Source organism: Harpia harpyja, chromosome 1 (assembly GCF_026419915.1).
Source record: "Harpia harpyja isolate bHarHar1 chromosome 1, bHarHar1 primary haplotype, whole genome shotgun sequence".
In the NCBI taxonomy this organism is placed as follows: domain Eukaryota; kingdom Metazoa; phylum Chordata; class Aves; order Accipitriformes; family Accipitridae; genus Harpia; species Harpia harpyja.
This window is the reverse complement of record NC_068940.1, coordinates 9,416,877-9,430,140: the sequence shown is the minus strand read 5'-3', so window position 1 is coordinate 9,430,140 and position 13,264 is coordinate 9,416,877. Positions and strand designations below refer to the sequence as shown.

The 13,264-nt window shown below is 40.7% G+C and overlaps 1 protein-coding gene across 5 annotated transcripts in view; it reads left to right on the top strand.

Moving 5' to 3' along the window:
* The window catches only part of PHACTR1 (phosphatase and actin regulator 1), a 310,398-nt gene that overhangs the window by 252,418 nt on the left and 44,716 nt on the right, over window positions 1-13,264 (top strand). For all 5 annotated transcript variants that reach the window (XM_052816285.1, XM_052816100.1, XM_052816445.1 and 2 more), the window contains 2 exons: window positions 5,044-5,252; window positions 6,760-6,916. In XM_052816285.1, the coding sequence (XP_052672245.1) occupies window positions 5,044-5,252; window positions 6,760-6,916 (366 nt within the window). The remainder of the gene's footprint in view (window positions 1-5,043; window positions 5,253-6,759; window positions 6,917-13,264) is intronic.

The following is a 13,264-nucleotide window of genomic DNA, read 5'->3' as shown; positions in this document are numbered from 1 at the left end:
TCATTGGCAGCATTTATTTTTGCTGATCTCAGTCTTTACGTCAAAAGAATCCTACAGCTTTGTAGAATAATTGCCGTGATGCTGCAGTAATAATGCCGCCAAGTCTGGGATTATTTGGAATAGTATTCTGTTTTTAATAAGAGAGGATCATGTAGACAAGTGCAGATCAGTTTTCTGCTCTCAATTTTTTCTTTTTTTTTCCTTCAGGAATTTTTTTTTCACTTCTCTGTCTAGTTTCTTTGGTCTTGGTGCAGTGGAAGCTCCTCAAGTCTGTTAAACTCCATTGATATTCACTGAATCTATAACCAGTTTGTATCAATTCCACATTTTGCCCAGTAAGCTTTTCTTAGACCTCACAACTCTTCTCCACCAGGACTGTGAGTGTGGAAGAACAAAGAATGAAAGATTAAAACATCCTCTTCCTCTAGCAATCTGGATTTTTTGCTTTCACAGATGAGGTCTCTGGAATTCAGATAGTCTTAACAAAATCTGAAGACTGATAACTTGAAATCAGTGCTTCGCCAATGAGCCAGAAGCTTGCTGAGAAAAATGAGCTGTCCCTCTGTACCAGCCTGGAAGCCAGAAGTCATTTTGCTGTCTTTGACCTTGAGAAAGCTAGTGAGCTTCTCTACCTCTATTTTCCCCTCTGCAGGAGTGGTTGCATGTTACTGCCTCACCTAGATGTATTGCATATTAATAAATTAATGTCTTAAGGTACATTAAAAGTGTGTAATAGCTATTCAAGTCCCAGTTGTTCTTATGACTTAAAATGGCAGTTAATTCCTGGATTTTTTTATTCAGTTTTATTACAGACATTATGGAACATTAAGTTCATTTGCACACTTAACACTTTTGGTTGCAAACATTTTCTGGTACTCGTAACATCTATTCATAACCTATTCTCAGAAGGGCAATCTGTCCCTTGTCATAGTATGACTATTATGACATGTCATTTGTGCTGCCAGTTTGCCTCTATTTTCCCTGATAAATTACCAGCTTTATGATAGGTTAAGTTGAAACAGAGAAGAGTGTAATTTCCACATAACCTTTCTTCTGCAACCTCTGTTGCCAATTTGTGCCCTACTGCAAATGACTTTCCCCTTCAGCCCAAAGGGTATGTGTCAAGCGTAAGTAAAACTCTAGATTCAGGGATCATTTTTTACCATTTCAGAATGCATTTTAAGAGTTGGTGAAAATCTGAAAGCCCCATGCCACCAAAATCTGCAGAAGGTTTCATCCTACTGACTGAAATAAATTTGAGAAGAAAGACCATGCCCAAAAGCTGTGCGTCACAAACAGCATCAAAAGAAGCTTTAGAAACCCTCTTGTGCCACTGGAATGTATCTTTAATTTTGACTTAGGGAGGCAGCTTCTTGATCTGAAATAGCCTTACTTTCTGCCTTGCCCATATAGTTCCCAGTCGGTCTGGTGAGACACAATTACTTTCAATTACTCTGTGGGCTCATGTACACTAGCAGCTGAATGAAGGCCTCGGTTTGTTCAACGTATGTACTAAAGAGCTGTTAAGTGGCAATATCTCACTCTGGGCTAGAAGTGCATCTGTGGCAAAGCAGTGAAAAATCACTGTGTCCAAGAAGACAGTGTGTGAGACCAGTTCCTCTGGGACACCCAGTTCAGCTTCAGACTGTAGATTTATGAAATGAAATGCATTAGACATTCCTGCCAGTGTCTTGTAAATCTTATAAAAGGTGTTTGAGTCAGAAAACATTTATCTTCCATAAAACTTGTCAAGAGAATTGCTTTTTGTCTAAACTTCAGCATTGCCTAAGGATAGAAACACTTAATACTTATAGCTCTGCTTTCTCTCTCTGTCTCTCATACATATGCCTGTATTGTAGAAATGTATATACAGTGGTTTAAAGTTTTTTTAGATTTTTCTTAACGGATAAGTACAGAAGAGCGTACTGTGGATCTGAAAACATGCTGATAAAAATGTAACTCTTTGTTCCAAAATCAAAGAGCCTGGGATGACAGATGAGAAGCATGCGGTTTTTTCCCACTAGATTTTACAGGAGGGATTTCACTTTTTTCTTTTCGATTTTGTCTGTGCCATGAGTCACTCATATGCTTAAATTCTGATTTTTCATTAAAATATTTTCTCACTAGAAACATTGTAAGCTATAGTGGTGTAACTTTTTTGCTGTTTTGATCACATAAAGATAACAGAACAGTAATTGCAAGTGCTTGTACTAGTCAGCTATGAATTATTCAAATCTATGTGTTAAGATACATTTATCTTCTTAAAACAAGTCCTTGCTTAGCTGTAGCTTTGTTCTCTAAATTTTGTTGCAAAACACGAAGCTGATTTAGAATGGACTGTTGGAAACAATAGTGTGCTTTTTGGTAAATAATGCTAAAAAATTTTGTGGTGTAGACCACCTGACCATGTGGGGTTTTTGCTAATGACCCAGAAGAATTTATACACAATGGAAATATCCAGTGACCTTGATTCGTCTTTCTTAAGTATACTGCAGTACTGCATGTATTTCATAAGTGCGTTGCTTAGACAGCTGACTTAGTCAAAATGCTGTGGAAAAGGCTGATTTTAATCAAGAAGAACACAAAACACCAGGAAAAATGAGGGGCTTAAAATAGAAAGTAGTATTATCAAGAAAGTGGATGATTCAGAAAAATTACAATGAGATGAGAAGCTGCCTATTTCTAGATCACTAGTTCAAATTAAGATGCTCTGTGGTAATTTGTAAATCTTGTTGCCATCTGATACCTGCTTGGTAACCTAAATTGGTGAACCACTTTGATATCTGCTACCCTGTATGCACACCTATAAGGGTGCATCTGTAACCTATATTCATCCTTCACAGAACAGGGAAGCACCAACGGTTCTGGGTGCTGAACTACTACTTCTTTTTGCTCCTTTCATTTGTACTTCCAGAAGGGACTTAGTGACCTTGTGCTTTAAAATTAACTGAATGATCCAGTGGTTGTGTTCACCATTGAAAGTATTGTATTTCTTTTTTTTTTAGCAATGTTAACAGAATTTCACAGGATTTTAGTTTCTCTTGGAAATTTAATTCCAGGCTTTTGATTTTCCTAGCTTTCCTCTTAAAAAGAGTTACACAAAATATAGGTTACAGAGAAAACAGACTTAAAAAATGAAGTTCATAAAACTAAAATTATTAAAGCATATCAACAAATTAAAAGTTAGTTGAAAGTTTTTCAAGATTGTAGTGCATTTATGTGTCATTAGGAGAATTCAGCTGATGAATTTTAAAACTACTTCTGGGATAAAATTTTTTGGGTCAAACTCATTGAAGTCTAATACAAAAATTCACAAGCTAGTTCTTCGTGAAGCTGTCTCACGTTGTGGTACAAAACATGGACTACACTAAGAAAATGGAGTTCCTCTCTTCAGGGCATTCAGTAAAGCTATGCCTCTCATTGTTGGTTAGTCTGCAGTAGTAAATGTTGCAAAATTGTTTCTTTGAAGCCAAAGATGATAACAACAGCATGGTATGGTTTGCTTATAGGATCTGAAGTCTTTTCTTCTCCTTAATCCCTAAGCACATTCTGGACTAGCATTATATACCCAGAAGTACATTTTTAAAAGTCTTTTGGGGATGTTACCTGGCAGCCATTTAAGAGTCCGTGTTAACTTTAGGGTTAGAAGAGAAATGTTTAAATTTCAGTAGAAAATCATTTAAAGAAAAGAATTAACATTTTTTCAAGATGCAGAATGCCTCTGGTATTCTGAGCAGGCTAAAATATTCAAGGGAATTGAGGCTACTCAGCACTTGGTAAGGTCAGGTCCAAATTTGTGTGCCTCAAGTGCAACTTAGCCAGCACATCTGGTTTCACACCTCTGTTCGTCTGGAAAGTAAAGTGGGAGTTTGACATAAAGAGGGTGTCCAACAGGCAAATGTTTCCTACCTTTCATACAGCTGTTGCCTCAGCTGGGACTTAAGAGAGAGGGCAGTTTCTGCTGGCTCACAAATAAACCTAAGCAGCCATTATTTTTGCCTGCCAGTGTCTCATTCTCATTTCACATTGGAAAAGCAACATGAGCTATTAGATAAAAACGGGTTGGGAAACCTGGTTCTATTCCTGACTTTGCCTTTCACCTTTAGTTTGACTTTGATCTTCACCTCCTCATGTTCCTGTTTCCCTACTTGTATTGATATGTTCCTTGGTAAAGGGTTTTGAAATCAGCACATAAACAGAGCTAGATGGTAGCAGTACTGATCACAGGTCTTAACCTAGTAAGCTGCAGGAAATGATCAGTCACACTTTATGTGGCAGAAGAAATATGATGTTAGCTCCAATTCAGATTGATCTCCAGCACCTGGCTGGCGTGAGGAGCCAGGGCAGGAGAAGGGATATCGTCACTGCAGCCTACACAACATATAACTGTGCCATTAGCAAACAAATGTCCCAGGTTTTAGCTCCCTCCCTTGTTACTCTCACCAGCTCCTGAAGTCTCTTTTCTCCAAGCCCAGTTTCACATGCTCGGTCCCCTGCGCTTCAGAGACTTGTGCACTTGCCTTCCCCTCAAGTCAATCAATGTCTTCTTGCCCAAGGAGTGCAAGTCATGGTTTCCTTCTCCTTTTCTACAATCCTCCTCTACAATCTATATCTTTCCTTCCTCCCACTGTCTTAGTCCACCTTTTGCATTCAGGTGACACATTTTCTCCTTACTGCCCTCACACCAGTGGAGAGGTCACACAGACACCAGGCTGAGGACATGCTTATCACTCTTGAGTAGCTGGTGCAATTCTCACTAAGCCTTGAGACTCTATTTGCCACAGATCTTTAGTTCTCAGTCCTGGCTGCCACTATTTCTGCCTGCATGCTGTCCTACCTCTCCCAAACAAGTGTTGTACCTTAAATCTAATGTGTATTCAGTTTAAACCCATTAGATGTCTTGCTGGTCATGAAGATCTTTCTGTCCTCGTTTCTTCTCGAAAAGGGATGCAAGATCACTACTTTCCTAAATACAGTGAGAGAAGCAACTCAGCCTTCCATTGAGCTGTTTCCTTTAGTTTGTTTGTTTTTCTTTCCCAACAGCTCTGGTTTACACACAGGTGACAGTGTTACAAAAACAGGACCTGGGGGCCTTCCAGACATGAGACAAGTGCCAACTGTTGTGATCGAATGCGATGACAATAAAGAAAATGTGCCTCATGAAACCGACTATGAAGATTCTTCCTGCCTCTACACAAGACAGGAAGAGGAGGAAGAGGAAGATGAAGATGAGGATAACTCATTATTTACAAGTAAGTCTCATTCCATTTTTTCTTTCTCATTTATTTAATTTTTATTCTGAACTCTCAATGCACAAAGGAAACACAAGGCCTGTGAATTTTCTTTCTTGACCATGGCTTTTGCATCTCTCAGGGCTTGATTTTATGGGGATGCTTGGTAAATTAATCCAAAATAACAAGTAGTATGAATTTACAGTGATTTCCCTAATCCGCATGAATCCCTGTCTGGGTAGTTCTTAGACAGAATTCAAATGACTGGTTTTGGCTTGTATTAATTCACCTCCAAATTGACTTGGATTCACTTTCCCAAGTGTCTAGAGAAGCCCTGCTTTTGGCTTAAGTCAAGATCAGCTCAATAGAGTTACTTCAGGAGGATGAAATAAGTGCCACCAATAGACAGTCAGAGCTTTTATATATAGTAAGTATTAAATCATGTCAGAACCGTTAAGTCTCATGATCGGAGAATTGGGCTCAGGTAAGAAAAGAGGTTAATTGATAGCCATATCACAGTTACAGTCTCAGAGGGACCTGTGGCCCCTTCCTGACCTCTCTGAGAAAACCCATCTCCTGCCTCAGTGTGGCATCATAGGACTCTCCCATGAAGACAAGATACAGTACTTTGTGTATGACAACTGCTTGTTGTCCTGCAGGTCGAGCCAAAGTTTCAGATCCTTGAATTTCTTTTCTTCTGAAAACTGGGAGCAGTACAATCAAACAACACCCTTTTTAAAACACACACAAAGAAGATTCTAACAGGCATATTTTATCTCCTCGGAATCCTCCCTTACCTTGCAAGTGAAATTAAGCAGTTTTTGCTCTTAAAGTAAGAAACAGAGCAGAACTGCACTATCTCACAATCTCCTGCCAAAGCCCAAAACCTCTCATGGATTTGTGTGTTTCTGTCTCCTTGTGTCTGTCTTCCCTGCTCAAACTGCTTTGGATGCAAGCCTAGAAAAGCAAGCTTAAGCTGTGAAAGGCCACTGGTTTTTACAGTGTCTTTGCCACTGTCACTGCCTGAGAAGCAGTGTCAGTTAATGTACATAGAGATCTGTGCTGGTTCTGATTGACTTTTGATTCCTTCTAGTGCTAGCTTGGATGTCTTGATATAACATTGCAAGAGAGAGAGATACCTCTCTCTTTCCACATGCTGTAGCTCTGCTGCCTGCCCAGATTCTGAGGTTGAATTATTCATTCCATTACGTGGTTCAGAAACGCTGCGCTATAGAAAGCTACAGATGCTACTAGCAATTCTGAAACAAGCCCTTCTTCTCCGCTCCCCTCTATGGAGCAATATTTTAATTTCCTTTTCCTGTATACCTACCAAATTCAGCTTTTCCTTATTATGATATGAATTTAGGTTAATTGAGCACGTGAAGTTAATTGACACTCCTTTTCCCACAGTCCATACCAATGTAAATGAGAGCCTAGTATCCTCCCTTGGCTAGTACTTCTTTGCCTGCTGCATGCTGTAATGAAATGATGACACCTCTTTTGGCAGAGCCTCTCCTCTCTCCCACAGGCTCCCTGGCAATGAAAGTCTGCAGGAAGGACTCTTTAGCAATCAAACTAAGCAACAGGCCTTCCAAGCGAGAGCTGGAGGAAAAGAACATCCTCCCCATGCAGACTGATGAAGAGAGGCTTGAACTTAGGCAGCAGATTGGGACAAAGTTAACAAGGTAGGAGACAAACATTTTTCTAACTGTTGCTTTTGGAAATACGTGGTGGGATGCAGTTTTTATCCTTAGTCTGTAAACATTTGAGATCTGTTTGTTCAGCAATGTTCAAGAGGAAAAGCCATAGGGGAAAAAAAAGACTGTAGACATTATTTCTGCTCCAATATAACTTCCCATACAACATCCCATTTCATTTTCCTGGCATATCCTATGGGATCTTTGGTTGTGTTAAGTATCAGCGTGAACCATGTGGATTTGGTTGTTTACGGTGCACCACTGGGAAATATTCAGCTTTGATAACATTTTAGACTGTAGCTGCAGGTGCCATTTGATAGGCTATTAGTTTGGCCAAAGGGCAGAGGTATAACTTTCTCTTCTGACTGCATCTCTCGTGAGTAGCTGAGTCTTTTCCTGATCCAAAATACTTACGTCCTTCAGTACCTGCTTTTGTTGGGTCAGGTTGGACAGATTTATTCTGTCTAGACTTTTTCTTCTTCATAACATTGTTACTCACCAGCTGTTCTGGTTTTCTGTATTGCATGGGGTATAGAGGGATGGCCATTAATGTGGGAGATTCCTTTCAAGAATTAGTAAACTGAGGTCAGGTAGAAATGTCTAAGAACCTCCTATGCTCCAGCCATGATTTCTGTGATCAATTTAATACTGTTATCAACTTGGTGGTATGCAGAGCTGGTGAATGCTGTTAGTTGCCCTCCAGTGTGACTCTTAAGAAAACCACAAAGAGAAGACCAGCCAGTTGTTGGGAATTTTCTTGTGTGTTTTCTTTTTTTTGTTGTTTTCTTTTTTTTTTTTTTTTTTTTTTCAGTAGGGGGGATAAGGGGGGAACACTGTTACCATGTTGTGGAGACAGGAAGAATAGGAGTTCCTGGTAAATACCTCTTTCAGCATTTTATCTAATTTTTTTTCATGGCCTCGTTTATCACCTCTTTGGAATAAACTAACCACATCTTTCCAGTCTGTCTTTGAAAGTCTTTGTGCTGTATCATGCTTAGCCTACTCCAAGACCTGTCTAAATCTTCAGTATTTTTGTTGAAGGGCCTCAGCAGCGATGCCCAAAGTATGCAAGATGGCGCTGCACTGTTGCTGGTACTGTGGTTTTTTTAAGTCCCGTCTTTGTTCAGCCTAATCTCTTGTTAGACTGCAGCTGCACATGGAGCTCTGAGTCCCAAAGAGCAGCACATGATAGCAAGGTCCCAGTACTTATATGATTAATTTTGAACCCTTTTGAAGCATGTGAAGAGTTGAAATTTTTGTCTCTTAGCGTATCTTACTGTGCACTGCTTGACCTTGCAATGACATTGAACAGCATTTCCACTGTGTTGCCCATTTGGCTAAATTACTTAGGGCTCTCAGAAGTTTTACAGCTCTGTCTTGATGAAGGTAAATAGTGTCATTTGCAAACTGACTCTGCACAGCTCACTGTGCCCCAGGTGTTTTTTAGTGTATATATTTTATATCTCACCTCTCCAAAACCTGCTTTTTCCCCATTAAAGAATATTTCTTCAGCATATCTCTTTTTAACAAGGGAAACTAATTTTGGCAATACCCAGAACCGTTCCTGCGTAAGTCCTATATTCTCACAGTATCATTGTTTGTTTCCCCAATTGCATCTCTGCTCATTCAGTCTGAGGTATAATGCTTGATCTTGTCTTCTAATAGAGCTAGGACTTAGGGGCAATCATAAATAGTTCAAATGATTAAAACTGTGTATATATGAGCTCAAAAAATAGCTGAGCAACTGCTCTTTCATTCTCGTTTTATACCAGTGTAACATCACTGAAATTGGTAGAATTTCACAAGCCTTATCTGGAATAATATAGTTGCCAGTCTGACCTTTTAATTATGCGTATTTACAGCTTATTATCTCATCCTTTTGAGTAGTTAAAAACAATCAAGAAATATGAGGAGAAAACAACTTTCCACATCTCTAATACACAACAAGCCACAGACATTTCAGCAGCAAAAAGGAAGGTACCTGTCTTACCAGTGCTTTGTATGTAAATGTGACGTATCCATGTGCACAGACTGATGAATATTAGATTGAAATAGAATATTTCAATTTGCACAGTATTACTTTACTGTCCAGACTTTGTTACTGAATCCATCCTTTGCTATTGCTCCATGATTGTCACACAGTGATGCAGATGCCAAGCAAAATTAAAGTAGTGAAGCATTTATAGTCCTTAGAGAAGATGCTAGATGCAGACTATAATTGCAGCTGGCAATTTTGGATTTCAGAGGGATTTGTACTGTTCCACCAATGGTCCCCTATGGTTTAAAATAGCCGGCCAATGAAATCACATATGCTACTTACAGAAGTAAAAAATGCAGAATAAAAACTTCAGCAAATAGTTATTTTCTGTTATGGATCAATTAATTTTCACCAAGAGGCTGATTAGGGTACTTCAGTATTTATGCATAATCCTCACAGTATTTAGTTTGGAAGAGCTCACTGGCTGCCACATTTGGCAGATCAGAATTTACTAATATAAAGAGAATGCCATTTTCAAAGACCCTTACAGCCAGGCATATTGAGAGATTGACCATTGACATATTGTGTGGGACCAAAATCATCCCAGGTGTAGTTCTTCCAGCCTTATTAGAGTTGCACCAGGAATCAATTTGGCTCAGAACTGGTTGTTGAGATCCTGTCTAAATGTAGCTTGGAACCTCTGAACCTCCAGTTAGTCCTAGAAAATTGTTATGATTTTATTATCGTATCCGCCAACTGGTAGAGACACTCGAGAGCAGACTTCACTATGTCGCCTGTTTCTCATGCTGGGAGAATAGTGCCTTGACTTACATCAGACCAGTTGTAAGGGTGAGGCTGCAGAGACTGTATCTTATAGCAGGATCTGGCCCACTACACACTTGAATATTAGCTCAACCACGAGACAAATTAACACCTTTGTGCCTATCATAGGAACACTTCACATGGATGTAATGCTTCACTGGTGTGTATCCTGCATCATGGCTCAGCACATGTAGATCCAAACAAAAATGGAGGTTTTTGCCCAAGATGGCAAAATACATCCTAGCAAAGGCAGGAGATACCACATCATGTGAATTCCAGCCACATGAATAGGCCACCGCACCATAGACTATTTTCGGGCAGTCTTTACACAGGAATTACAAGAACTAATTAGAAGACTTCCTCCTGTAACTAAACCAGAATGGACTACTCCAAAACGTGGTACCAACGATGAAGCAAGGAGCACAAATAGTGCATTAAGATGCAGAACTTCCAGCTCATAACCACATGTGACTTGGGGATAGGAAATGGATGCTGGAGGCCGTGTTCTTGGCTGCTAAAAACCCTTACAACTCCATTAACAACTTCTCTGAAATGCAGACCTTCTGTGCTAAGTCAGTCTTTAAGTGGGTATAGTTGTTTTTTTTTTTTCTGCCTGCTCAGCTGCTCCCAAACTCCTCCTCTATTTTATCCCTCTGGTGCCTACACAGCTTCACAGCTGCTCAAGAAGTGCGTATAAGTGACTTTAAGACAGAAATGAGAAAACAGGAGGAAAAACGGGACTCTGAAAGTTAACAGGCAGAGGGAAAAGACAGACTTCTGCCTTCTGCCTGTCTCTCTGTCTGTGTTGGACCTGCTGGGAAGCACTGGTCCCCTGGTTATTCAGGTTAGAGCAGGGGGCAGGAGAACCTGGATTTAGCTTTCAGTGCCTGTCAGGGTGAGAGGAGTGGGGCATATCTGGGCTATGACTGTGAAGCAAGGACTCAGGCAGGCTCTGGATCTGAGCTTGGAGATTCTCCCAGGGGCAATGACAAAGGCATGGCCTGTCAGGAGCCCCTGGTGAGGGAGGAGGGCCAGCACTGATGGGTGATGCACAGCAGAGCAGCGTGTCTCAGAGACTACGGGACTGTCCCCTGGTACTGAGACAGGTGCTTCAGTGCCAGTCCTTGCACTTCTGTTTTTCCAAGGAAACACAATGGTAGTCGTCAGAGACCACACAGGCTTCCTCAATCAACACATTATTTAGTAAGCACAAGAGCCCTTTAGAAAAAATGTATCTATATACTTCTGTTTAGCTACACACTACACCAGACTTTGCTGAGGACTTTGCACTCCCTTGAACTGGGAAGACCTGGTTTCTTTGCGTGTCTTTCACAAAGTCTTTCCCATACCTTGAGACAACGTGTGTCTTTAGACTATGGCTGATTTGCCACACATCCTACGAGAGAGGCTTTCTAAGGCACTCAAGTTTTTTTTAAGTCTCTTAACCCCCCCCCCAACTCTAGTGAAGGTGCTCATTAGCAATTAGATACAGGAGTATTAAAGCTGAGATTTTGGTCCACTGCTTTTCAAGAATGCATGGCAGTGTCTTTATCTGTTTTCCCTGAATTGCTTCCATCCTGGCTTTTCCCACCTGCTGGAATAGGATGATCTAATCATACAAAAAATCTGGTAATCCAGTATTATTGTCATCACGTTGCTAGTAATCAACGTTAAGGGAACTTCTTGATATTCCTAGTATTATTACTGGTCAGCACCATGTCTGTCTCATCAGCATACTCCTACCCACCTCAGGGCAGAGGGCAGGCGGACTGCAGGTCACAAGTCAGGGGAGATACATAAAGGCTGTCCACAGGCAAGCAGTGCGTGTTCAGGGGACTGCTACCCATCACTGGCAGGTGCCACAGGCAACCCAGTAAGATTTTGCAGCCTAGTAAGATTTTGTGCTGTGGTGCTGCCAAAAGCTGTCATTGTAGGAGTCACGTTTAACCCGAGACCATGCCTGGTGTGAAAGCAAAGAAAGATGAGGTGGGGGAGCAGCTCTCTGCACATTAACTAAATAATTAAATAGACAATAATTAAATTAGAAACAAATAAAGAACAAAGTAACTTCTTGCAGTGTCCACACGCTACCTTTCGCCTCTCGTGTGATTTTGAGTGATGGACATCCCATTGCTTAACTGAATCCTGTGAGTATGTCACTGTATATGTTCTGCTGGCTTTAAAGCAGTTAATCAATGGCAAGCTCCTCTATCAGATACACAGTAGTGCTCTGCATTGTTTTTTGTATAGCCCTGGATTTATTCACTACAATACCTTATGGGGTGCTGTCCTTACACTAGCAAGTGGAAAATCTGGATCTGAAGCAATATAAATAATACATTGCAAGTATCATGAGACAAAGGATAGGAAGCATGAAAATAGATCAGAGAGACTCTGTGTGCGTGTGACTGTAAATACGTACACTTGAGATATGGACATGCACACCTCCTAGATGTGTTTATAGTCCCATTGATGCTTTGGAAATAGTACCAAGATGTCTGTCATTGAGAAATATAGCATGAGAAGTCATAAATCTTTGTTATGGAGCAGCAGGTTTGACAGACGATGGTCACCTACTACCTGGATCAGAAAGGTAATTTACTCTACACGTTCCCTGATCAATACTACGTCTTCCTCAGCTGTACTGAAAAATACTGCCTAGAAGCAGAAATCCTGTGATGAAGTGAACTTGGTGAATTCCCATAAGTATAAAAAATTGCCACTGATTTTTAAAATGTTGTGAGGCTGCTGTGAGGTTTCTGGACTTGTTCACATCAGGTGCTAGCTGTCTGTGTGTCCCTGTGCATAAGTACTCAGGAGAAAGAGCAATAGAGTATGTTTGTAAACAGAAGGAGAGACGTGAACCAGAAAGAAGGGTAGAAAAATTGGACAATTTGGGAAAAGGATTGCATCTTCGGCATCGCCATGAAGGTGACAGAGATATTACCAGTGGTGGGGAAGGGTCAGTCTGCAAGGCTGGCACAGTTGTTAAAATGCACAGCAGTTCCTTCAGAGGCCTGAGGGGACTGAATAGTCTGAAGTGATCATTTTTATTTACCAAAAAATTAGGCTGTGAGGACATTCAGCTTTTTGAAATGGTTAATTATTTAAATAGCATTGCAGTCCTGTTGAGGGGAGGGTTTATTCAGCCAGAGGGTGGCAGCAAGATGGCCGCCATCGAGCACAGCTGAATCTCCTCATGGCTGTTCCCCATCCGGTGCTGATGATGATCCGGAGAGCATTTTGTGCCCTCCCCATCTCCAAGTCATTTAGGGATAAAAAGAATGTGCAGACAGCAGGATTAGGCTTTATTCACAGACCTCATTTTGTTGGGTAACGTGAAATAATTTCTTCCTAATTACCTCTGACATCTGCAATTCTCACACTTATTGTTAGCTTCCACTAATGAGAGAAAAGCAAGTGCCTAAAGCACGAGCTCATCCCCAATGGCAGCGCGCACGCGTGCATGTGTGTGGAGCTTGCCTCTTCACATGTCAGGTGCTGGGGATAAATCACACGGAAAATGGGATTGTGGT